This window comes from Silene latifolia, chromosome 11, assembly GCF_048544455.1.
Source record: "Silene latifolia isolate original U9 population chromosome 11, ASM4854445v1, whole genome shotgun sequence".
In the NCBI taxonomy this organism is placed as follows: domain Eukaryota; kingdom Viridiplantae; phylum Streptophyta; class Magnoliopsida; order Caryophyllales; family Caryophyllaceae; genus Silene; species Silene latifolia.
In genome coordinates, this window is record NC_133536.1 from 208,586,780 (window position 1) to 208,611,023 (window position 24,244).

Here is a 24,244-nt window from a genome sequence, read left to right on the forward strand (position 1 = left end):
TATTTGAGTGTCAAATGTCCAATATGAATATGAAATGAAACTTTATATGAAGAATTACACTAACATTGTGATAAATACCTTTTTTTTATTCTTCAAGAAGGATATTTTAATTAAAGGTAAATTAGTATTGGTGGCCCGGCTTCGCTCGGGCTACCTCTACTTATCATTAATTTTTTTTTATTAAATAAAATTATTTAAAGTTACATAACCCATAAATTTATCATTAATATATTTTTCTACGACATATCCTAAAATTACGATTAAATAAATTTTGATACAAATTCACTACTCCCGCTATTAATATTTTACTCTTATTAATGAAATAATAGTAATAACATTTCACTACTGCCCGTAATCATTGTTACTTTCACTACTCACACCGTAGTTATTGTTACTGTCACTACTGTCGCGTTAATATTGATAATTTCACTACTCCCGCAGTAATTATTTTTACTTTCACTATTGCCGCATTAATATTAATTATTTCACTACTCCCGTTGTTGTTTCTACCACTTTCACTAATCTCGTTGATAATATTGTTACTTTACTATTCAAATGAGTGATTACTATCATATAACTATATCAAATGTTACTACAATTCTTTTCTTTACTGACGAAATTACTTTTACTACTTAGGCATGCAATTTTAAGAGGATTATATATTTATAAATATATTACGTATATGCATTAAATTAAATCGAAAGAATTATACAATATTATATATTATGGAATATAAATTGAATTATTTATAACCTACTTATATTATATTTTTGTATGTTAAATAATTAACATATCTATACATCTAATAAACTATAAAGTTTAATAAAATTGTATAGATCTTAAATTTAATATATAATTTTATGATGATAATAATTAATACCATAAGTGTGTATGTTTATACTAATTAATTATTTTATTTTAAGGAAATTGATCATCTTCTAGTATTCTATAAATATTTAGGAAAATTACCAAGATCTTTTTTCTTTTAGTCTCCTTGAAATTGACCATCCTAATTAATTATTTTATGGGTTTTTCTATATGGTGACCCTGAACTTTTTCAGATCCCACATGGTAACCCTCCAAATTAAAAAAAGATTTTGGTAACCCTGAAGTTCCTTAATTGTAATTAACGTGACCCTGAACTTTATTTCCGTCAAAATGGGCCGTTAAGTATAATATGTGGGCCAATGACATGGCTAATGTTGGCTGATGTGGCTAATGACTAGGCATCCTCCTCCTTCATGCGTCTTTTTCGACTCTTTACTTTCATATTCTTATGAGCGACAATCAAATGACAATAATCAATCAATGTTGACATCAATTCATTAACTTTCATATTTTTTATGAACGATCTTGATACAAATTGAGTAAAAAACACGAGAACTAAATGTGAAGAAGAACATATCCTCAACGGCGAAAGTAATATGGTGGAGAGAAAGATGAGTAGCTGGCGGCGGCGGAGGCCGAAACGGTAAAAGCACAAAGCAATCAACGAACGCGCCGAAACCTCTTTGTTCGAGATATATGCTATATTTGCCGTCGAAGACTTTTCTTTCGTTATCTTTTCCCCCAATTCTTCCACCACAAATTCGATTCCCCAGATTTTTGTGTAAAATCATCTGTTATCGTTAATTTTGATTGTTTCGGGAGGAAAAATTGTAAAAAAAAATTGTGAATTAGGTTTTGGTTTCGTTGATTTGTGATTAATTCAGCGGATTCCTTTTGTTGTGATTGTTGTTGTTGTTGATATTATGGCTGCTGCGAAAGTTATTTGACGTAGGGAGTAGATTTGTGTCATGTTTCGAAAAGCGGATCGGCTGAGCAAAAGGTGGATTTTGGATTTGGAGGTAAAATTAGGTCGAAGATGTTGAATGGAGAGTTCGAGGTGATTATGATGATGCTATGGAATTTGATGGAGGTGTTCCTCTTCAGAAGAAGAGGAAATTATCGCCTGGTTTGTTGGATGTTGAGGATGATGTTCGATGATGGTCTTCGTTGACTGTGGAAGATGATCGGGAGCCACATCAGCTTGACATGTCATTCGCCACATATTACACTTAACGGCCCATTTTAACGGAAGTAAAGTTTAAGGTCACGTTAATTACAATTAAGGGACTTTAGGGTTACCAAAATCTTTTTCTAATTTGGAGGGTTATCGTGTGGGATCTGAAAAAGTTAAGGGTCACCATATAGAAAAACCCTTATTTTATTTTAAGGAAATTGACCATCTTAATTAATTATTTTATTCTAAGGAAATCGACCATCTTAATTAATTATTTTATTTTAAAGAAATTGACCATGTTTAGGAAAATTACCAAGCTTCTATATAATTTAATTTTAACCCTGATGGGGCATATTCTGCACCCGCTGACCAAGTCAACATATTGAGCAAGGTCAAAGATATCCACAAGCAAGTCAACGACTTAGACAGCCTAACCGACGCACCCTGTCGGCCTGTCTCTTGGGTCCCGGCCGGGGCAACTAGCCAGCCGGGGCACACATCCGCGAACTCATATCCAAGACCCCTCGGCGGCGAGTCAACAGGGCCCGCCGGCCTGCCATGGGTCCCTCGGCCGAGGGTAGATAAGTCTTTCCACCTGCTAGCCACTTTGCCACTTGGCCACTTGGCCACTACGTGACAAAAGGTGAAAGTCTATAAATACTCCTCAACTCTCATTGAGGAGGGGATCCACAATTTAACCTAAGAATCACTATTCATCTGGTAATATCTTCCTTATCTCTCTACAAAATACATTTCGCCAAGTAACAACAACTTATCTCTCTAAGTTTACTGACTTGAGCGTCGGAGTGAGTTCGCTCGGTCCAAAGCCGAGCCCTCAGTTTGTTCACTGTTTCAGGAGACCGAGAGGAGGATTCAATCAAGGACGTCATTCTACAAGCACGGGTGGTAACAAATAACTGCTCTGGAATTACACCCGGAACAATTGGCGCCGTCTGTGGGAAAAGATACTAGAAGCTAGTCACATTCATTCCCCAAAAAAAAAAAAAAAACACAAAACAAAAACCCACCCAAAAAGCTAAGAAGATGTCAAAACAGCAAGAGGTATTCGTGGATCGACTGACTAAACCGAATTCTACCAAGATGATACCGTCCACATTCTGGAGTTGCGCAGCCCTCCACCTACGGTAATTCAACCGGAGTACGGGATGCCAATAATACCGAGATACGCCGCGCTTCGCCAACCAGGTCACCATCATGGGACATGTGGTTGATGCAGCAAAACTGAAGCTACTCTTGGACTTAATTGGTAGTACGCCGGCTCACACTTTCACACCGACAAGAGCGGCGGAACCCGTCCAGGAGACCAGGGCCCATAATGTGACTCCAAAAGACTTGAATGGAGCACTGGAAGAAGCTGGCCCCGTCAAGACGCCGGGGGAGCCCAGAGTGCTAGTGGTAGACCTGAGTCCTTCCCGCACTCGCGGGAGGACGGCGTCGCCGCAGCACCGACGAGGCATGCCCCAGAGGAGTGAAAGAAGTCCGACTCGCCAGAGTCGGAGAAGGAGTCCGACTCACCAGAGTCAGAGAAGAAGCCCGACTCACCAGAGTCGGAGAAGAAGCCCTTCCCGCCACGGGGAGAGGAGCCGGACTAGGAATGCGAGGAGCCGATCGCCGCGTGTCGTTCGACACGTGGTCAAACAGCTCCTCAGTGCCTACGTCCTTGAAACCGCCGTGCCAACCAAGCTAAAGTTGCCGGCGTTCACATACAAAGGGGATAGCGACCCCACCGACCATGCCGAGGCCTTTGAGTCGTACATGTCGGTGTGGGAACAACCCGATGAAGTCTGGTGCCGAGTCTTCCCAACGACCTTGCATGGGATGGCTCAGAATTGGTACAAGGGGCTGCCCGACGGCTCGGTATACTGTTACGCCGACCTAAGGGACGCCTTTTTAGCCCAGTACTCTTGCAATAAGAGAAGGGCCGTGGAGACATCGGATCTCCTGACTATCAGACAGGAGGGGAGCGAGTCTCTACGAAGCTATGTGAAGAGGTTCGACGCCAAGGTTCAGCAGATTCGAGAGCTGAACCCCGAACTGGCGGCCTTCGCGCTGATGAAAGGCCTCCTAAGGGGAGACTTAAAAAACGAGCTCATCAAGTACGGAGGCCTGGGCCTAGATGCCGCCAGGAAGATGGCCGATCAAGCCATAAAAGTGGAGGACTACCACAAAACCTGGGTAGGCCCCAGCGAGGCCGGGCACTCAGAGAGAAAGAGCCGCCGGGAGGACAACCCGGATGAAGGACGCCGTGACAATAATAGGTCACGGTCGACAGTCCGCCGGGAAATGAGCTCGGCGGGCGCGGGGAGTTCGGGAACGTACTACCGAAGCGGTACATGTGATCACACCCCCGGTCGTATCTGCCGCCGAGGTCTTTGCCCCGAGCAAGAACGAGGGCCGAAGTGGGAAAGGCCCCCAAGTGAAGGGAGACGGTGACACGAGCCGATCGTGAGTACCACGGCCACACCGGTCACCTTATCGACAACCGCCGCATCCGAAGAACGCCATTGAAGAGCGATCCAGGAAGGGGAGCCTCGGCAAGTATGTTGCCAAAGGCCAAAAGGCGATGCGGCGGTTCAAATAAGAAATCCGTCTTTGAACGGATAGGTGTGATCCATGTTGTCATCAGGGGCAACGAGAACGGTGGGTCCGCTCATGGGCACAAACGGCACCTGAACGAGCTGTATCAGGCCATCAACTTTGTGCCCAAAACAGCGGTCCCCGCTTCCAACATCCCCGACATGACTATTGGGAAGAAGGACTACGAGGGAGTCATCGCCCTTCACAGCGACCCACTTTTAGTCCACTTGGACATATCCAGCCACCTGGTCAAGAGGTGCCTGATTGACACAGGCGCCTACACGAACATCATGTTCAGGGAATGCTTTCTCAACCTCGGTCTGAAGGTTGAAGACTTGAGCCCCTGCACCAATCCGTTATACGCTTTTTCCGGGCCGGCCTGGTACCCCGGGGTCGATCGGGATCGCCCGGTGATGTTCGGCAAGGGGGATGCGGCTAAGAATGTCCTAGCTGAGTTCGTGGTCATTGACGGCTCGTCCGCCTACAACGTTCTCATAGGCCGAGTCACTCTGAGCGAGCCGACGCAGTGATGTCCATCCGGGCCCTGAAACTGATGTATGTCTCGGACCGGGGGGAAGCACATAAACTCGTCTCTAAGGACGAGGTGGTCAACGTCCAGATATCTGCCAAAGGATGCAACATGCAATCCCTCAAAGTGGCGAAGAAGTCAGAGAAAGGGAAAAGCCCATCCTTACAACAGGAGGGCGACCTCATGGATGCAACTGACGGCTAACTGGGAAGGTCCCTACAAAGTGGTTGAAGGAATAAGGCTGGGTACACATCGGCTGACAGACATAGAGGGTGTGCCTTTGATGAGCCATTAGGACACTGACAATCTCGGGGAAAATTTTGTATAGCGGCGGAGGTGCCCGAGATAACTGTGGGCACCCGACGCATGTTTATATCTAATGAAGAATCGTCCAAGTTTTCCATCAAAGTGTTCATTTTCCCCTATAGTCACTATCAAGAAGCAGGCGCCACGGCAGTCACCCCAAGAAGTAGACGCCACGGCAGTCACCCCAAGAGGTAGACGCCGCGGCAGTCACTCCAAGAGGTAGACGCCACGGCAGTCACTATCAAGAAGCAGGCGCCACGGCAGTAACCCCAAGAAGTAGACGCCACGGCAGTCACCCCAAGAGGTAGACGCCGCGGCAGTCACTCCAAGAGGTAGACGCTACGACAGTCACTATCAAGAAGCAGGCGCCACGGCAGTCACCCCAAGAAGTAGACGCCACGGAAGTCACCCTAAGAGGTAGACGCCACGGCAGTCACCCCAAGAGGTAGACGCCGCGGCAGTCACCCCAAGAGGTAGACGCCACGGCAGTCACCCCAAGAAGTAGACGCCACGGCAGTCACTATCAAGAAGCAGGCGCCACGGCAGTCACCCCAAGAAGTAGACGCCACGGCAGTCACCCCAAGAGGTAGACGTCGCGGCAGTCACTCCAAGAGGTAGACGCCACGGCAGTCACTACCAGCGCAGTTGATACTCGCGAAAGCGATCAACATGCCTTAGAAACGTTAAACACAGTTGAGATACGCACTCTAAACTGCCTCGGCCAGGCCGAGGCGGAAACAAAAGAAGCGCTCAATTAATAACGTAAGAAGATAACTCAGACGAAGACAAGAAAAGACCTCGGCCAAGCCAGAGGCAAAATAAGCAAACTCTTATTAAAAATGATAACAGGTTACAAGTGAGGAGAATACAGACGACGGCCGTCCCCATAAGGATAAGCCAAAACACAACCTACCAAAGTTGTACAAAATACAAGGAAAAGAAAAGCAAAAGGTTACAGACATATCATTTGAAGCGCCAAAAGATGGCAGGGAGGAAAGGCTTAATAATTGGCTCCCGAACAGCTGAAGCTATCCGAGACGCCGGGTGAGCCTGGTGATGACCGCCCGTCTCCCTATGCCTGTTGCTGCTTGCCATCAGCAGCGTTAGCAGCATCATCGCTGATGGGCGACCCAGAAGCTGTCTTGGCAGCCTCAACTTCAGCAGCCTCAGCCTCAGCTTTCTTAGCAGCCTCAGCCTCAGCAGCCTCAGCTGCCTTCATCCTCTCGGCTTCCTCCTTGGCCGCCTTAGCCTTCTCAGCAAGGGCTGCCTTCTCCGCGGCCGCCTCTTCCTCCTTCTTCACCCTTACCTCCTCCTTGGCTTTCTCCTCCGCGACTTTCTCTTTAGCTTCGAGCTTGTCATCAAACAGCTCGTCAAATTTGTCCCACGGAAAGGAGCCATCAAGGGGGAAGAGCTCCCCAATCACTTCCCTGGCAGCTTCTTCGGCCAGGTCCCGGTATTGGGCGCACATGTTAGGGAGGATAACGGTTTGGAGCGTCTCAATGTCCTCCTCCCTTTGGGTGATGATAGCATCCTTGTTCCGAACCACCTTCCCCTGGGCCTGAAACATGCCCCTCCATTCGTCCCTCTGCGTACGGTAAAGGTCGGCGTGCTTCTGAACAAGGTCACGCCCCTCCAGCAGCTTAGCAGCTTCAGCCGCCGCAGCCTCGGTCTTGGCTCTCTCAGCAAGGACCTCCTTTTCAGCGTCCTCCCTGAGTTTTCTCTCAGCACGGACTGCCTCTTCAGCCTCAGCCTTGGCCCTCTTAGCCTCCTTGTTCGCCGCGTCGAGTTCAAGCCTTAGCCGCTCGAGCTGTGGGGCAGCTTCAGCCATGGTCTTCTCTTGCTCCACAATAAGAGCACCGGCCGTATCAGCCCACTTCGCCAGTAACCTGATCAAACTTAGGCCCTCCGACTTAATCTGGAGGGGGGTAGGCTTCGGGAAGGAGGTGACAACGGTGGCGTCTTGACCACTTGCCTGCGCAGTTTTCTCCTCGGCACGCCGCTCAATAGTGTGACCGGTAGACGGCAGCGGTTGATCTACAAAAAATTCAATTAAAGCATCCGTGTCAATATACATGGACATACCGGAGAGCCTGTCATCAGGAACGCCTAATGAACCGGCTAAGTCTGAGCCACAGGATAGATCTGTACCATGCTTGGCCTTCTTGGGCGGAAGACGCATTTCCTTGCCGGCAGCAGTAGCAGCAGTAGCAGCGGAAGCATTAGCGGCAGGGGCAGGCTCTTTCCTCTTACGGACAAGGGGAGATCCCTCCGCATCGGAGTCCCCCCCATTGGTAATGTCAACGATCACCACCGTCTCCTTCTGGACTGAAGGGATGGGAGGTGGAACGGATGTCGACGCCGTCGCCGCCGAAGACTTTGTTTTCCGCGTTCGGCGCGGCATGTTACTAGCAACCTTCGCCTGGGCCGCCTCCACATTCAAGCCTTTCAGCTGCTGATCCATGAGATCATTCGGCGACGTTCTGCGATCACGGGCTAGAGCCTTAGGATGCAAATCAGCAACGGTCTTATCCTTGTGCAGCCCCATTCTCCGGAGGATATCCTCAGACAGGTCCGGTCCAAAGTGGTCTGCAAAGGAAACAAAGCAAGAGTTAAGCGAGGAATGAACCAAAATTCAAAAAACAGAAACATAGAGAGCAGAGATGGGCCTCACACCGACCCCACTCACCCCGTGCTAGGGCCGGTATGAGGCCGACATGGCAGAGCAGCTCATCCTGAAGAATGATCTGCGTTGGGGGAATCCATCTTTTCGGCACCCCACTCTTGTCCGCCTCAAAAAGCCTCATCGCCAGCTTCTCATTCGCCGTAAGAGGGACCTTGCTGGCGTCCATCTTAAGCTTTTTCCGGGTGACCCATTTGTCATGCTCTGCCTTAGTCTCGCACCGCAAATTAACTTGATGCTGGAAGGACCGGGGCAGCGGATAGTCATCCGGCACCTCAACGTACACCCACCGGTCTTTCCAGTCTTTGCAGGAAGAAAGCTTATCAACGGAGACGTAACCCGGCTCCATTTGCACGCTGTACCATCCGACACGACCAGCAAACGACGGCCGAAGGTGGTGAAGCCGACGGAATAAATTAACCGTTGGGACCTCCCCCTTGAAGAGACAGAGCCAGACAAAGCCGACTATGGTCCTAATAGCCAACGGGTGCAGTTGGGCCACGGCGACGTTCATGGCTCTAATGATGGCCATAACATATTCATCCAGCGGAAACCGGAGCCCGTACTCCAAGTGCCGGATGTATACGCCGGTGCAACCCGGTGGAGGGCAACAAACGGCCTGACCCTCCTCAGGGATAACAATTTTGTATCCCCTGCCAAAGTAGAAATGGCCCTCGAAAAATGTCTCCCCGGAACAACTGGCGAACTTATGGGTCCAAGTACGGTCAAGGCCGACCTTACAAGGGTCGCCGTGATCCATGACATACTGCCTCCCCTCATTAGGACGAGCCCTTTCAGCATCATCATCATCATCATCACCGTCATCATCATCCTCCCAATCCTCCAAAACTTTCGGGTCGACTTCGGGAGAAGGAGACCTAGGGCCCCCAGACCTTATCGGGATGGCGTCTAGTATCTCCTCCTCATCAAGACGCGACGGGGAACCCCCCGGCGCACGGCTACTAGTTCCGGCATCAGCAGAAGACATGGTAGCAACAATTACTTAACAAAATAAGAGATTGAGAAAAATTTGTTTGTTTACCTTGAAGAAAAGCACTAGCCGAAGTAACGACTCTGAAGATTAGAAGAGAAAGAAGCCCTTGAAAGTTTAGAGAGAAGAAAATTTTAGAGAAAATGAAATTGGTGGCCAATTTCAGGGACTAACTGCCCTATTTATAGGGGAAAGCCCATGAAGAAGGACCAATCGGGGCACGTACCATGAAACGTCAGCCAATCAGCGAACAGACACGTGTCAGACATGCAACCACGGAATGTCAATCGTTGCAACAGTTGAACGTCAATCAATGCAACAGTGACCAAGCGTCTTCAACACGCCCCTTCATATCTCTCTGCCTATTCATCTTCCTCAACAAATTCCTAAGTATCTGTTCTCCGCCGGCCACATGATCAACCAAGCTAGGTAGCACCGGCCGGGGGCAATCAAAAACAACCAAAGACTCTCAACCTGTGTCTCGGCAGGCGTCACTTTCTTTTCCACATCGGATGCCCTTTACACATCCATGTGGAGGGGGGATATGGTACGGCCTAAGCAGAACCAAGCCGAGGTAGAAGAAGCCGAGGCAGAAAATTTCGTCTTACGCAGAATATACGCTCAACATACATCGGAGCCCATACCACGGCATAGACTACGCTGGGGGCAAATTGATGGGGCATATTCTGCACCCGCTGACCAAGTCAACATATTGAGCAAGGTCAAAGATATCCACAAGCAAGTCAACGACTTAGACAAGCCTTAACCGACGCACCCGTCGGCTGTCTCTTGGGTCCCGGCCGGGCAACTAGCCAGCCGGGGCACACATCCGCGAACTCATATCCAAGACCCCTCGGCGGCGAGTCAACAGGGCCCGCCGGCCTGCCATGGGTCCCTCGGCCGAGGGTAGATAAGTCTTTCCACCTGCTAGCCACTTGGCCACTACGTGACAAAAGGTGAAAGTCTATAAATACTCCTCAACTCTCATTGAGGAGGGGATCCACAATTTAACCTAAGAATCACTATTCATCTGGTAATATCTTCCTTATCTCTCTACAAAATACATTTCGCCAAGTAACAACAACTTATCTCTCTAAGTTTACTGACTTGAGCGTCGGAGTGAGTTCGCTCGGTCCAAAGCCGAGCCCTCAGTTTGTTCACTGTTTCAGGAGACCGAGAGGAGGATTCAATCAAGGACGTCATTCTACAAGCACGGGTGGTAACAAATAACTGCTCTGGAATTACACCCGGAACAAACCCAAACAATATAATATTTGCATTGAGATCCCTTAATCGGGTCCATCACACGGTGCTAGTGATTTAAAACTATATATTATAATTAATTTGTATAACTTTCTTTAATTACATTGAAGTCCCTTAGTTTCTGAAATTAATATATATAGTATTGATTGATTGATTGATAACCCATTGAGAAGAATATTTTAAAGGTACACAAATTCTTATTTGTGACGGAGATATCCGTCACAAATAAGAGACGGGTCAAATACATACCGTTTATATGCATGTGGTACCCGGTTGCACAAATAAAGCACTTGACAGCACACCAAAAGCAGGCGGCTGCCACTGTCTACCTATCAATCCTAATTGTACTTCATGCATTATTTAATTGGCATATTGTACTTCTCTTAACATATTAAATTCCAAATATTAGCAATAATACAACTTTGCATTTATTGCTTCTGAGTTCATCTCCTCCCATGCTTAACCCTACTTCCATTTTCACCATTATTTTCCACATTTTCCTTCCATTTTTCTCTGCACTTGCTACAATTTTACAATTGAAATGGCGTAAAAATTGCATGTTATCATTCACATAATTCGAAAAAAATGACAGATCTTCAACAATCTTTCACATAAATGTTAGTTGATGGTGCCCTAATCGTTCAAACACCAATGGATGACGAAAATAATCATGGTGGCATAATTCATCAACCTTCAACGGAAAGACGACGAGTAAAGGTATGTATTTTTAGGGCGTTTTTATTGTTGAGAACGTAGAGAAAATTATTGTTATTATTAATATTACTATAGAACATCTTAACAAGAAGCAAATAACAAGTTTCTATTTCATTATATTGATGTGTTTGTGATATTTATTGCATGTTAGTGATGTTGTCATCTCATGGAGTATAATGTTTGATTTGTGTTCAATTTTATCATCATGAACTTGAATAATAGCTTTTAGGTTTGAAGTGTACCATATATGTTTGATTTTACGCCATATATAATGGATGTTTACATTTATCGTATTAATGTCTCAGATCTTTGTTGGTCCAAATGTCACCTGTCAATTCATTAACTTGATTATTATTTTTTAGGTTATCAGTGTAGCATATATGTATGATTATAATGGATGTTTTAAAATAATTGATGTTTAAAGTTTTTGTGTTAATGTCTGTACTGTTAGACCTAATGTCACCCTGTCAACTATAATATATAGAGAGATATAATATCTATTTAATGTTAAGGCTTATGGTGTTGTATATCACATTAATATCTGTATTTTTTCCCTAAGGTCACTCTGTCAACTACACTGCACGTTGTTATTTATCTATTTAATGTGTGCATTTTTCTACATAATGTCACCCTGTCAACTACAGTGGGTCACATTACTTGAAAACAGATTTTGTATATCTAATCAATGTGTCTAATTTTCGTCCTAATGTAACCCTGTAACTGGAGTATGAACTTAGGGCATAATATCATTATTATTAGAATAAGAGTTTCTATGCTATTAATGTTGTTAATGAGTGAAGTTTTTATTGTCATCTTATAGAGTATGGTGTTTGATTATTCTTAAGTTGAATATTGTTTTATAGGTTTGAAGTGTAGTAAATATGTTTGAATCTTATGGAATATAATTTTTGGTGCTAATGTCACCTTGTTAACTAGTTGTCATCACATGTTGTTGAATATCTAATGAATGTTTATATTTTTAATTCTAATGTCACCCTGTCAACTAGAGTAGAGCACATTAGTTGTCGTATATCTAATATATATGTATCCTTTCATATGTTATCGTATATCTAATGAATGTCCGTATTTTTGGTCCTAATGTCGCCCTGTCAAGTTGCGTAGTTAAATAATTGTCACATGTTCTCGTATATCTAAATCATGTCTTTAATTTTGGTCATAATATCACCCTGTTAACTTGCGTAATTAATTCAAAGTCTCATGTTCTCGTATATCTGATGAATGTTTCTATTTTTGGCCCTAATGTCATCATGTCAACTTGCCTGTCTAGGTACAAATTATTCAAAGTCACTCTTGGGAATGAAAGTAGGAAAATGGGGACTTGTTTACAAGATGTATATGAAACAGTCATAGGCCGTGAGTTTCAGCATTAGGAAAGCAACATCTCCCACAATATGTTAATGAATGCTTTCCTTTTTGCTCAATATGTGACCATATTAAATTTGGTAACACAATAGATAAATATGTAAGTAAATAATTGACATTCTTGGTGTATTTCTTATATGGGAGTGTAATTTATAAGTAATGTTTTCATTATTGCACAATATGTCGATATATACAATTTGATACCATAATGGATAAATATGTAAACAATTGACATTCTTAGTGTACAATATCTTTGACAATGTTTTCATTATTGCACAATATGTCGATATATACAATATCTTTGAAAATGTTGCTAAACAGAGATGGTTCCATACTCTGTTACAAAGGGTACATTTGTTGCTACTTGTAGATAAAACTTAGTTTTACTGATTATTGTTAATGAACATATATTGCGAGGATGGTAACATATAAAATTAAACTCTCAACATGGTGAACTGTTTAGTAAAAAGTTGTGGCGTACTATAAAATGTAACCAATTTTCAACCGTTTGTGACCATTTCTTCCAGTTGTATTATGGTAACATTGTTCTTTTAACGTGGTGACAGAATATATATTTCGATATTTCCTGCCCAAATGCAACTGAACCTGAACGTGCAATTGAGGCACTACATTCAACGCTACACACGCATGACAATAAAAAGAGTTCAAAGGTCCGTGGGTGAAGCTCCAAAAGGAGGAGATCGTGCCAAAAAACAGTAGTTTCGTGTTTTGGGGCACTTATTTTAAACATGTTACCATTTAAATCATTATATTACATATGGCATTGTATATATTAAGTAATGTTATCATTTTTTAATAAATTGTTACTATATTGAAATTGGTAACATAATGGATAAATATGTAAACAAGTTTTTATTCTTTGTGTGTGACTTATTGCATTGTATTTTACAAATTATGTTTATATTTTTTTTTTTGAAAAATGCAAACAAACGCCCAAGTTCAAATCAAATCAAATATAATGTAAAATGGTAAATTTTTAACTACTATGCTAACATATTATACACATACTCCAAGTCACCATTTTTATCGTTAAATGTTATTAGTTTAAGATTCTCAATTTTAATTAAACATATTGTATAATGGTTACATCCTTTCACTAATATGCTAACATTCTGACTAATATTGTTACATATTGTAAAACAATTTGTAAAATGGTTACATCTTCTAACTAAGATGATAACATTTTAAACATATACTCTCATGTCACCATTTGTATTCATATATGTCATTATTTTTAGAATTTTTTCAATCAAATCAAACATATTGTAAAATGGTTACATATTGTAAAATGGTTACATACTCGGACTAATATGATTACATTAATACATTCTGACTAGTATGCTTAGATATTGTAATGCATTTTTTAAAATGGTTACAAATTCGACTAAGATGATAACATTATTATTACACAAATATATGAGTAAATTAGACCCATATTAAGTCACTGACTTGCCAAAGTTAGTGTTCAACGACATGAACACAAAATGGTGCCCAATCAGACCAATATTATCCAGCAAATACAAAAAAAAACATTATTAATCAAACCACAAAACCAAACTAAGTAATATGAACATTTCCACACACTATCACCAGTACTGCCCCACTTTGCTTCACTAATGCCCTTGTCGCAACTCGCAATCACCTTTTACTTGCTGCACCTTTTTTACTACTGCTCGAATGCACCTCTTGTTAAACTTCGGACAAAACTGGTAACATATTAAACAAAATTGATAACATATCAAACAAAATTGATAACATATAACAAACATAAATCATACAATTCAAACATAGAAATAGATGTCATATCCAACAAAATTAGTAACATAACCAACAAAATGTTAGCATCTCAATATATATCAATAACTGAAAATGATAACATATCGAAAAAAACTGGCAACATATTACTATAATGATAATGATCTGATTTAATCCCAAAAGATGGTAACATAACCAAAAAATGGCGCACACACACACACACACACACACATCAATAAGCGAGATTACTAAATGATAACATACTCAACAAAACTGGTAACATATTAAGTAAACATTCAATCAAACTAAAGCATGAAGCAAACATTGTTTAAATTTTTACTCAAAATCAAAAAATAAATAAAAAATATAACATAATTTTAAAAAATGAGAATAACCATATACAAATAAAAATATTGTAAAAAAATGAACAAATAAACTCCACAAAATTTGCATGTGTCGATTATTAAACCCCAAATAAATAAACAGAAAAAAAAATTGGTTTTGCTATAAAAAATTAACTAGAAAAAAACTGTTATAACCATATACAAATAAAAATACTATAAAAAATGATGACGAAATATATCACCTCTTTCGACATCATTGACTTCCTTTGTCGATCTAGTGTTCTTCTTAACTTGTGGACGTTATGCTACTCGTTTCATGACCATCTTCAATGATTTGTGAATAAATTATGATGATGGACTATGTTGGGAACTTTGTTTGATTTGTGGGTATTTTAGGCGTTTTTGTATGAGAATAGGAAGAGAGAAGGTTAAGAGAGAAGAAAAAGGGGAAATGAAGATGAATGAATATGATGGTAAATGTGAAAATAATGATGATTAGGGTTGCTTTTCAAAATTGGTGGACGGTTACTTGTGTTGGGAAAGATGAATTATTTAATATTTTATCTTAACAAATCTTGTCATTCCCCATGCACAACTGTACATGACAGTCCCACATCACCTCTAACCCGTTTCCACTAAAACACTACTATTCGCCCCGTCTCTTGCTTGTGACGGATAACCCGTCACAAGCAAGACTTATTGTTAAAGGTAACTTTGTGCAATTACCCTCATTCCTTTATTTGATCACCATCTAACCATTTGCAAACAATAATTAAAAAAAATCATCAAACAATCACATTTGTCAGCACAAATTTCAGCATCTTTGTACCGGGCTCCCTAATTAATGAACTTTTGGTAGTTTTTTTTTTTTTTTTTTTTTTTTTTTTTTTTTTTATTGACAGCAATTTTTGGTAGTTGCGAGTCTTGCGACTTTGAAAAGAAAAGAAAAAAAAACAGAAAATTGTGTGACGGGCCATGCCGCACACATATGTTAGTTTTGGCTAGGATGAAAATGTTGCATTTCATTTTGAATTATGGACGGTTAATCCATATAAAAGTTCAAGCACTGTTCCACCAATTCATTGTCTCACCATGGTATCCGTATATCTAACTAGAGCAAGTAGAAAAAAAATTTGTACATGCATAAAAAACGTATGCTAACAAGGACGGACGACAAAATTTCATCTAGCCCGTAGATTAAAGATCTCAGAAAAGACTGAACCCGACTTGACCTCCATATGAGAATTTGTAACAGCAGTATTACTAGCCACAGTCGACCCTTGAGTATTAACACCAACTGTTCTGCTTTCGCAAATATATTCCCCAAATGAAATTGTGGAAGCACCATTTTCACTGCCACCAGTAGCATTACTACTAATAGTAAGTTCCACCATTGGACTACCATCACTAGTGTTCTCTCCGTCTTGTTGAAGTGTTAGCATGAATTCTAAACTCCATACTACGTCCCTCATCGAGGGACGTTCATCGTGATTGACTCTTACGCACAACTCTGCTATCTCTCCAAATTTACTTAGACACTCAGGTGTGATTTGACCCGTTAGAGTAGGATCGACTAAAGTGTGGAGGATTCTTTTTGTATAGCAAGCACGAACTTTAGGAAGGTTAAGGCCAACCGCAGGTCGGGCACATAGGACTTCAAATAACATGACACCAAATGAATAAATGTCTGACTTCTCAGTTAATTGTCCACGTTTATAATAGTCTGGATCCAAATACCCAAAGCTACCTTTAACAGTAGTGCTAACATGGCCCTCTCCTGTGTCACTTGCAGGGCCCACTTTCGAGAGCCCAAAGTCTGACACCTTGGCGGTCCATTTTTCATCGAGCAAGATATTGGTGGACTTGACATCACGGTGGATAATGAGTTGCTTTGTGCCTGCATGAAGATATTCTAGCCCACGAGCCGATCCGAGGCAAATAGTCAAACGTTGGTTCCATGATAATACTTGATTGTTGTTTGTTCCCTTAGTGTCCCTGTAAATCAAATGGTCACGAAGGGTGCCACGGGGCATGTACTCGTATATCAACATCATCTCTCCCTTTTCATCACAATACCCGATCAAGGACACCAAATGCATGTGACGTAGTCTTGAAAGCATCTCAATTTCAGTAAGGAACTCTTGCTCCCCCTGTTTGGATGTCGGGTTTAGTCGTTTGATAGCCACATCAGTGGCTCCACCATCTATGCAACCTTTGTACACCTTGCCAAACCCGCCCCGACCAATGATTAAGTTCTGATCGAAGTCGCGAGTGGCAATCCTTATCTGGGTCAGTGAGAAGCGTCGACAAAGATCAGATGGTAAGGACGGTCTAGAGGAGTTGGCCGATGTAAATAGCTTATTATATTGTACTTTGCGTCGAAACAGAGCGAGTAGAATAACAGAAACTAGTAGTAAACCACCAATGACACTTCCTATAATATTGATTGTCTTACGGATTGAACTTTTATGGCTTGGAGTTTGATTTAGTGAAGTTGTGTCGGTAACGTTGTAAGGTGGATTTGGAACTGCAAGATTTCTAGTTGGATCGCTCAACTTCAGGATCTCTAACCCGCTCAGTGAGACATCTGTAACACTAAGAAAAAGAACAAGTGCAACAAATAATATTGTAAACCTTACTAAGAAAAGATAATGTTCTCCAACAATTATAACAATATAAGGGCGATACAAGTTGAAAATATATTAATGTTATTATTTGAAAATGATTTGATTAATACTACCTATAAAACAAATCTGTAAATCGCTATTATTACTTTAATGATAAAAAAATATTAAGAGAAAATAAAATTGAAATTATTAGGTTGATGGTATAAAAAATATTTTGTTTAAAATATATTTATGCACTTTACTCAATTTTCTTGATTAATTATCAATTACAGAGTATAAGTTTTTTCTCAAAATAAAATATAATAACGATAAATATGAACAATTGTTGAGATATCACTATTATATAATAAATTTATTAAAAATTAAAAAACTCTCTATATACTGTTCATTTATTGCGGTCTAAACTAGTTCAAAAATAAGAGAAAAAGAGATAAATATCTTGATAAAATTACTCTAATGCACGGGTGATTTGGAATTTGGATCCTCTCCATTACCTCTCTAATAAATCTTATTCTAATATATTTTATCTCTTCATCCATTTAAACATTACTTTTATGGAATAATTACAACCACTAGATCGTTCCAAAATTTAATCCGCACCGTTTAAAAGTAATGGACATCCATTTCTTTTTAAGTAATGGAGAGAATCCGGAACGTTATAAAAAAAATTCAATGGAAGAGAAAGTAGCGATTAATTTACTTACTAGTCAAGGTAAGGATGAAGGGCAACGGAAAGGGCGACTTTGGAACCATTACTGATATCGGGCAGACTTATAACATAATCCTTGTACATGGGAATACCAAACCCTCCAGCCTCGGCCCAAATATCAAGATACTCCTGCGCAACATATCCACCAATATACACATACATCACCCTCTGTTCACTCCCTGTGTCATCAATATCCATCTCACAGAAATGAAGCCTCACCACATAATCAAACCCCGGGTCCACCGGGAACATCCACGTAAGGTTCCGCTTCAAATTTATAGCAGCCGAGTTGAATCCCAAACTCCTACTCGTCCCGTATACTATCTTAGGCGCCGTGTAGGCCGGCACTTTCTTGCCGCTCTTAATCTTTGAGCTGTTCCAGTTTGGATAGGGTTCCAACTTTATGCCTCGTTCCCCCACTACGTAGTCTTCGTCTGCGTCCCATTTACGCTTCATTCCCCCTGGATTATCGTCATTCATATCCACGTACTCTCCTCCCACGTTAAGCCTGTAAGCTGTCTGGAACGCAGTCGAATTTTGACCCAAGTAGTACACGTTTGCAGGATATGTGGCATAGGTATAATTCAGGTTGGACTCGTTTATGTACAAACTCTCCGGAATTGATTCTATTTCTATACCGTTGATGTATCCGAAGGATGATCTTGTATTATTATTTATTATACCGCCTGGAGAGAAGGTTAATTTGAGATTATTTTCACCATTTTTGAGGATGAGATGGAATTCATATTGTAGCGTAGTTTTTTGGAGCGAGTTGAGAAAAGGGTTGAAGTTGTGTAGAAGAGTATAGTTATTAGCAACGAGAGATGTCGAAAATAGGTGAGGATGAGTGTTGTTGGAGGTAACATTTGGGAAGAAGTAGAGGCGTATGAATATAGGACCTGGAGTGATAGAAAAGGTGTAGGTGATATCAGACCAGAATACCCGACCTATTTTGAATGGCACGTCATCAGCAGCATCCTCTGAGACGCTAGTTGAGACGTTGTTGAGGTTAGCTGGAGCGAAAGCAGGGTCGTCGTCACTTTGCCATGGAAGACCCTCAAACGAGGACTCAAATTGGGTGGACTTGGGAAGCCCACAATTGATGAGGAGTGGAGTGTCTAAAGCATCACTCTTGATACAACTTAATACAATTATAGTACTCCATATGATCCTGATTCTATACTGATTCCAAATCATGACTTCCAAGTTTATTACGAGTATTACTTTTAGTTTTGTACACCCAAAAAGCAGAATGTGTTATCTCGATTATAAAGTGTAATCGTGGGATGTTAATGGTTTTAATGTACATCCCCGACTCGATTATGTGGATCTATGAGTCTAAGTTGGAATGTCAAGATGTTGCATCAAACACAATTACTTTTGGCGCATTAGTAGAACTTAAAACAATTTAGGTCGTCGTATAGAGTTACACAATTTAATAACAAGGCGTCGTGTAATACAAGTTGGGCTGGAATGCTACTGATGGATATCACAAAATCTCATTGAAGACGGGCGATATCCGTCACAAGCTTGTGACGGATACCGTTTCTTCTCGCAAAATGCTCATTAAGAGGTGAGTGAGAAGCACATGGAGGGTGCCCCACCTTGTCCCCTCTCCCTTTTTGTGAGAGGTCACAAGCTTGTGACGGGATTAACCCGTCACAAGCAAGACTAGCTGGATGGATATATCATATATGAGAGTGTATTATGAGTTACTAAAATAATGGAGTTGGATCAGATTCTAGTGCGGTAGTCAAGCTTGATAACTTCCAAACCTACATTATTATTATCAACGTTAAAACAGGGGTCACGTCGTTGCATGGTTCCACTTTGCTAACATAGTAACATTATTTTGGACTCTCGTTAATTTTGCCTTGCAAGATCCTCAAACAAGGACTCAGATTGGGTGGACTTGGGAAGCCCACAATTGATCAGGAGCCGAGTGTCTAAGGCATCACTTCATTCACTTGTCATAGAACTCACAACAATTATCAGAAGGATAGTGATAGGGCGTCACCGGGTGACGCCCAAATTGGGTGCCACCCTCTCACAACAATTGTTTATTGAAGGGGTCCCCATTCACCCCATGTGAGAGGGTGGCACCCAAATTGGGTGTCACCCGGTTACGCCCTTTCATTTTCCTTATCAGAATTAACAACTTGATACTGCAATTCATTAATCTTAAATTTGTTAAATCAAAACACCAATTAATATAAATTGATATTTTATTTTGTTAATTAATGTTGGTGTGGAGTGTGGACTGTCAAGTGTCTTTTGTTAACGGCATATACAAATGGCCACAATACCAAAGTTGGCTGATGTGAGTGGTAAGAACTCTTATCTCTTAAAAAAAATGCTCAAGGTTTCGATTCCTAACTCTTGGGAATGAAAAACTCAAACTTGAGAGGGGTCAATCTATTAAATTGTCGTCACTAGATGTGAACAAAAAATGGCCCAGACCGACCAGTCTGGTCCAGGCCGGATAAATACGGTTCGGTCTCCGGATCCCAAAAAATATGGTGACCGGTCTCCGGTACGATCCACATTAAAAAAACAAATGAAAACTCAATTTACCTTATACTCCCTCCTATTCACTATTTTCTTCCCTATTTCCTTAAACGAATTATTCAGGTTTTCTTCCCTTTCTTATTTTGGAAACTTTTACTCTTATTTTATTCATCCCCCTCTCCTATCACCAAAACCCATCTTACTCACAATTCCTTATTTAATCCCTAATTATTCATTCATCTCTCCAATTCACAAACCCCACCATCTTCCTTTATTCATTCTTTAATCATTCTCCTAAAATATTGTGCCCACATCAAAGGGGAAGAAAATAGCGAATAGGAGGGAGTAAATTAGTACCGGTTCGGTCCAAACCCGGGAAAAACCGGACCTAAAAGGTTCCAGTCCACGGTCTTGGGGTTGGTTGTTATCCAGTCCGGTCCGGTTTTGGACCGGTGAACACTCCTAACCGTCACTATTCCAAAGGAAATTGTCCCGCTATTGGTAAGGATACTCGCGTCAACCAAAAAAAAAAAAAATACAAATGGGCAGAGTTAGTTTGAGGATAAGTAGACTTGAAAAGTCAAGATGTTATGTGCTACGCAACTTCAAAAAGACCTGTGTTTGGCTCATTAGAAGACTTAACAAATCATTTTTTTTTAGTTAGGGGACAAGTTAATATATTACTCAAATGCCAACTTAAATTCGGAAGCATTTGCATCACAAAAATATTATCCTCATTCCGTCATAAAAATATTAGTCTGAACACAATTATAATCAATACTAATGAAGTTACACCTATAACCAAGCCCAAGGTTCAACAGAAAACAAATCCAGATCATCCTGCAATACCAAGTACTTGATATAATTGAGTAGAGCGATACTTATCATATCCCATAATATAATCTTCTAAATCTTTATATATTTAAAGAGAGTCTTAATGTGTACCCTTAAGACAAAGGCTAAAAAAAAACAGCTACAGAGTATAATAATTGCGTAGCCAATAGCCGTACTTTATAAACGTTTATCCTTGAACTTCTGTGTCTAGCTTAAATCCTCCTAAGAAATCGATTTGACAACGTGAAGTGTCCTCGGCAAACTTGAGTAAAGTTTTGCAAAATTGACTCAAGGAATCATCGGTAGGACGATGAGTGCCATATCCGCTGATGACAAGCTTCTCCAAAACCGAGGCACTTCTTAAAAACCATGTCACTAAACTCAACCCATATTTGGTAAATCGATTAACATCTGCATACAACTCTATGTGTTTCACCTGTTGAACTAGCATGAACACGGCATCTTGATTCCAAATCATCTCTTTATAGTCGAAAAGATGTATCACAAGAACCTCTAAATTGGGACAATGCATCATCATCTGTTGATCAAATATTGCTTGAAATATTTCAGAACCGAAAGATAATTTAAGACGAATCAATTTGGGTAAGGTAGTACAACAATTGATGAACCTCACCGGTGAGCCAGTACTTAGGGTAAGCGACTTGACGACATTTGAAATCGAATTCAGCATATGCATTGATAATAAATAATTAGAACAATAATTCAATTGTTCCAATTTTGGAGTATCAATAATAACTTCACGGATCGATTTCCCTTCTAATTTTATATGTAATCGTTTTAAACTCTTACTTGTGATTAATACGACACTTTCCTTAGGATGGTAAAGGTTCAAGGACAAGTCTTCAAGCGACGGGCAACAACTTAATAACCTTCCTAAATATGCGTAATCGAACAAACTAAAATATAGTTTCTTGAGGTTTGGAAGAACAAATGAATTAGGAAGTCTCCAACCAATGCCGTTGGCAATCAAACGCAACTCAAGTGTTACCAAGGAATGGATTCGAAAAATGCTTGGTGGGTAAAATCGATGATCAAATTGACGGAAACCTGGAGAGCAAGAAAGCTTCATGTGTTGGACGTTACGAGAACGTAGTTGACGAACCCATGTGTCGATGATTGGCCAGCAACGAGGTTCGTTGTAGTGGTAAGCGTAAAGATTAAGACAAAATGTGTCGATAAAAGGTGGCGCGAACAAGGTGAAGAGGTTATCAAGGATGGTCCAATACTCGTCGATATTGTCGATAGGTTTGTCATATCGTTTGATGCTGAAATTGGTAGTAGAAATAGTAATGACGGTGTCGCGAAGAAGGTTAAAGCGGGAAATAATGTTGATGATAATTTCATCGGGAAGGGAGCTCCATCTATGGTGTTGTACCATTGACGACCGATAACGTTTTTGTTCCATCGTCCAATGTCTACGGCAGGGAAACTAGGGTTTATGGTTAATATGGGCTTTGCCTATTTAATCCTAACAACTCTTTGTTTTTATAATTTTGATTAGCATAATTTATAGAGTGAGACGATGTTGCGCCTTGAGAGATCCTTTTTTTAAAAAAAAAAAACTAGTATGCAAGTACAAAATGCCTCACTTGCAAAATCGAGAATTAGAAATATGTAATTTTTTAAAAATCTTATGTATAATAGTAAAGCGGAAATATAGCAAATCACCCCCATAACTTTGATACTATGTGCAATCAAGCCCCTTAACTTATAAACGTAACAAATTAACCCCATAAGTATCTCTTAATGTGAAATTAATCACATATCTTATTTTTAAGAATTAAATTTGCTAATTAAATATTTACGAGTACTATTTTTGAAAATAAAAATTATTGATTAGATTTTAATTCTAAAATTCTTGATTATTGGAAATCATGTTCAAATATTTATTTTTTAAAATTTATTTTGGTGAAAAATGTTCATAATATGAGAATTGTTAATGAAATTACAATGAAAAGTTACATGACCAAATTTTTGTTTTTACTAAATTTGGTTCGCATTTTTCGTTAAATATGTAAATATTATATTAATCTTTAATAAATATATTTAAAATAGTTTTATTATAGAAAACAATAGGTTTTAGTTAAAAAAAGGTAAAAAAAACTTGATTTGTGTTTAATTGCACATTTTTGAAAAGTAATGGGACTAATTTGCTACAAGTGAAACTTAGGGGGTTGATTTTCAAATAGTTCTATATGAAGGTAATTATTACTTGGAAGAGGAGGTGGGTAACAATTACTATCTCCAACCCCATCCATTTCCTCCATTTTTTAGTTTATTTTATCTCTATTACTCCCATTCCAAACAACACCTAAAAAGTAATTCTAAACTAATGATATCATAGATAAACCCCATTAACTATTAAGTAAATACAAAAAGTATATAATTATTCAAATAACATAATACTTCACAAAAACCGACGTTGGAATGTCGTCCCGGGAGCGAGTGGCACATTGAGATTTGTGACGCGCCCTCATTTCTGCCGCACAAGTGCTCCGTATTTCTTACTTCCTCCGTTTCACTGAACTCTTTACGTTTGCTTTATACATGTATATTAATGCTCGTTTTTTTTCATACTTTTAGTTATATACTTTAAAAATTATAAAAATTTGATATTCATAATACATTTGACTAGACAATTTAAGTAAAATCTTACATGATTATTTTATGTTATATATTAGAAATTGCGGGGAAGTGGCAAATAGTGTCCAAGAAATAAATGTAAAGAATTCAATAGAAATTGTATTAAATATTATCGACACTTGTGAATAGGGGTGAGCAAAAATATACGATACGGTTTTATAATACGGATACGATACGATATACGGTTTGAGTTATACGGATTTCCGTATATACGATATGAAAATCCGTATATACGATACGGTTTTATAAAAACCGTACCGTATCCGGGTCGGGCAAAAACGAAACCGTATATACGGTTTTTGACACGGTTTGAAGT

At 40.4% G+C, this 24,244-nt stretch overlaps 1 protein-coding gene across 1 annotated transcript; it reads right to left on the reverse strand.

Annotated features, from left to right (window-relative positions):
- Positions 1–15,581: 15,581 nt before the first annotated feature.
- On the reverse strand, positions 15,582–19,397 carry LOC141612505 (putative receptor-like protein kinase At5g39000). Its single transcript, XM_074431303.1, has 2 exons — positions 17,918–19,397; positions 15,582–17,181 (listed from the first exon to the last, which is right to left on the reverse strand). The coding sequence occupies exons 1-2, from the start codon at positions 19,117–19,119 to the stop codon at positions 15,768–15,770; spliced, it is 2,616 nt and encodes an 871-aa protein (XP_074287404.1). The 5' UTR covers positions 19,120–19,397; the 3' UTR covers positions 15,582–15,767.
- Between the last annotated feature and the right edge of the window lie 4,847 nt (positions 19,398–24,244).

Excerpts from the sequence above, each read along its gene's own strand:
- LOC141612505 (XM_074431303.1), bottom strand. The coding sequence starts at position 19,119 with ATGATTTGGAATCAGTATAGAATCAGGATCATATGGAGTACTATAATT. Across the intron at positions 17,182-17,917 it reads CTTCATCCTTACCTTGACTA|TGTTACAGATGTCTCACTGA; the intron begins GTAAGTAAATTA and ends TCTTTTTCTTAG.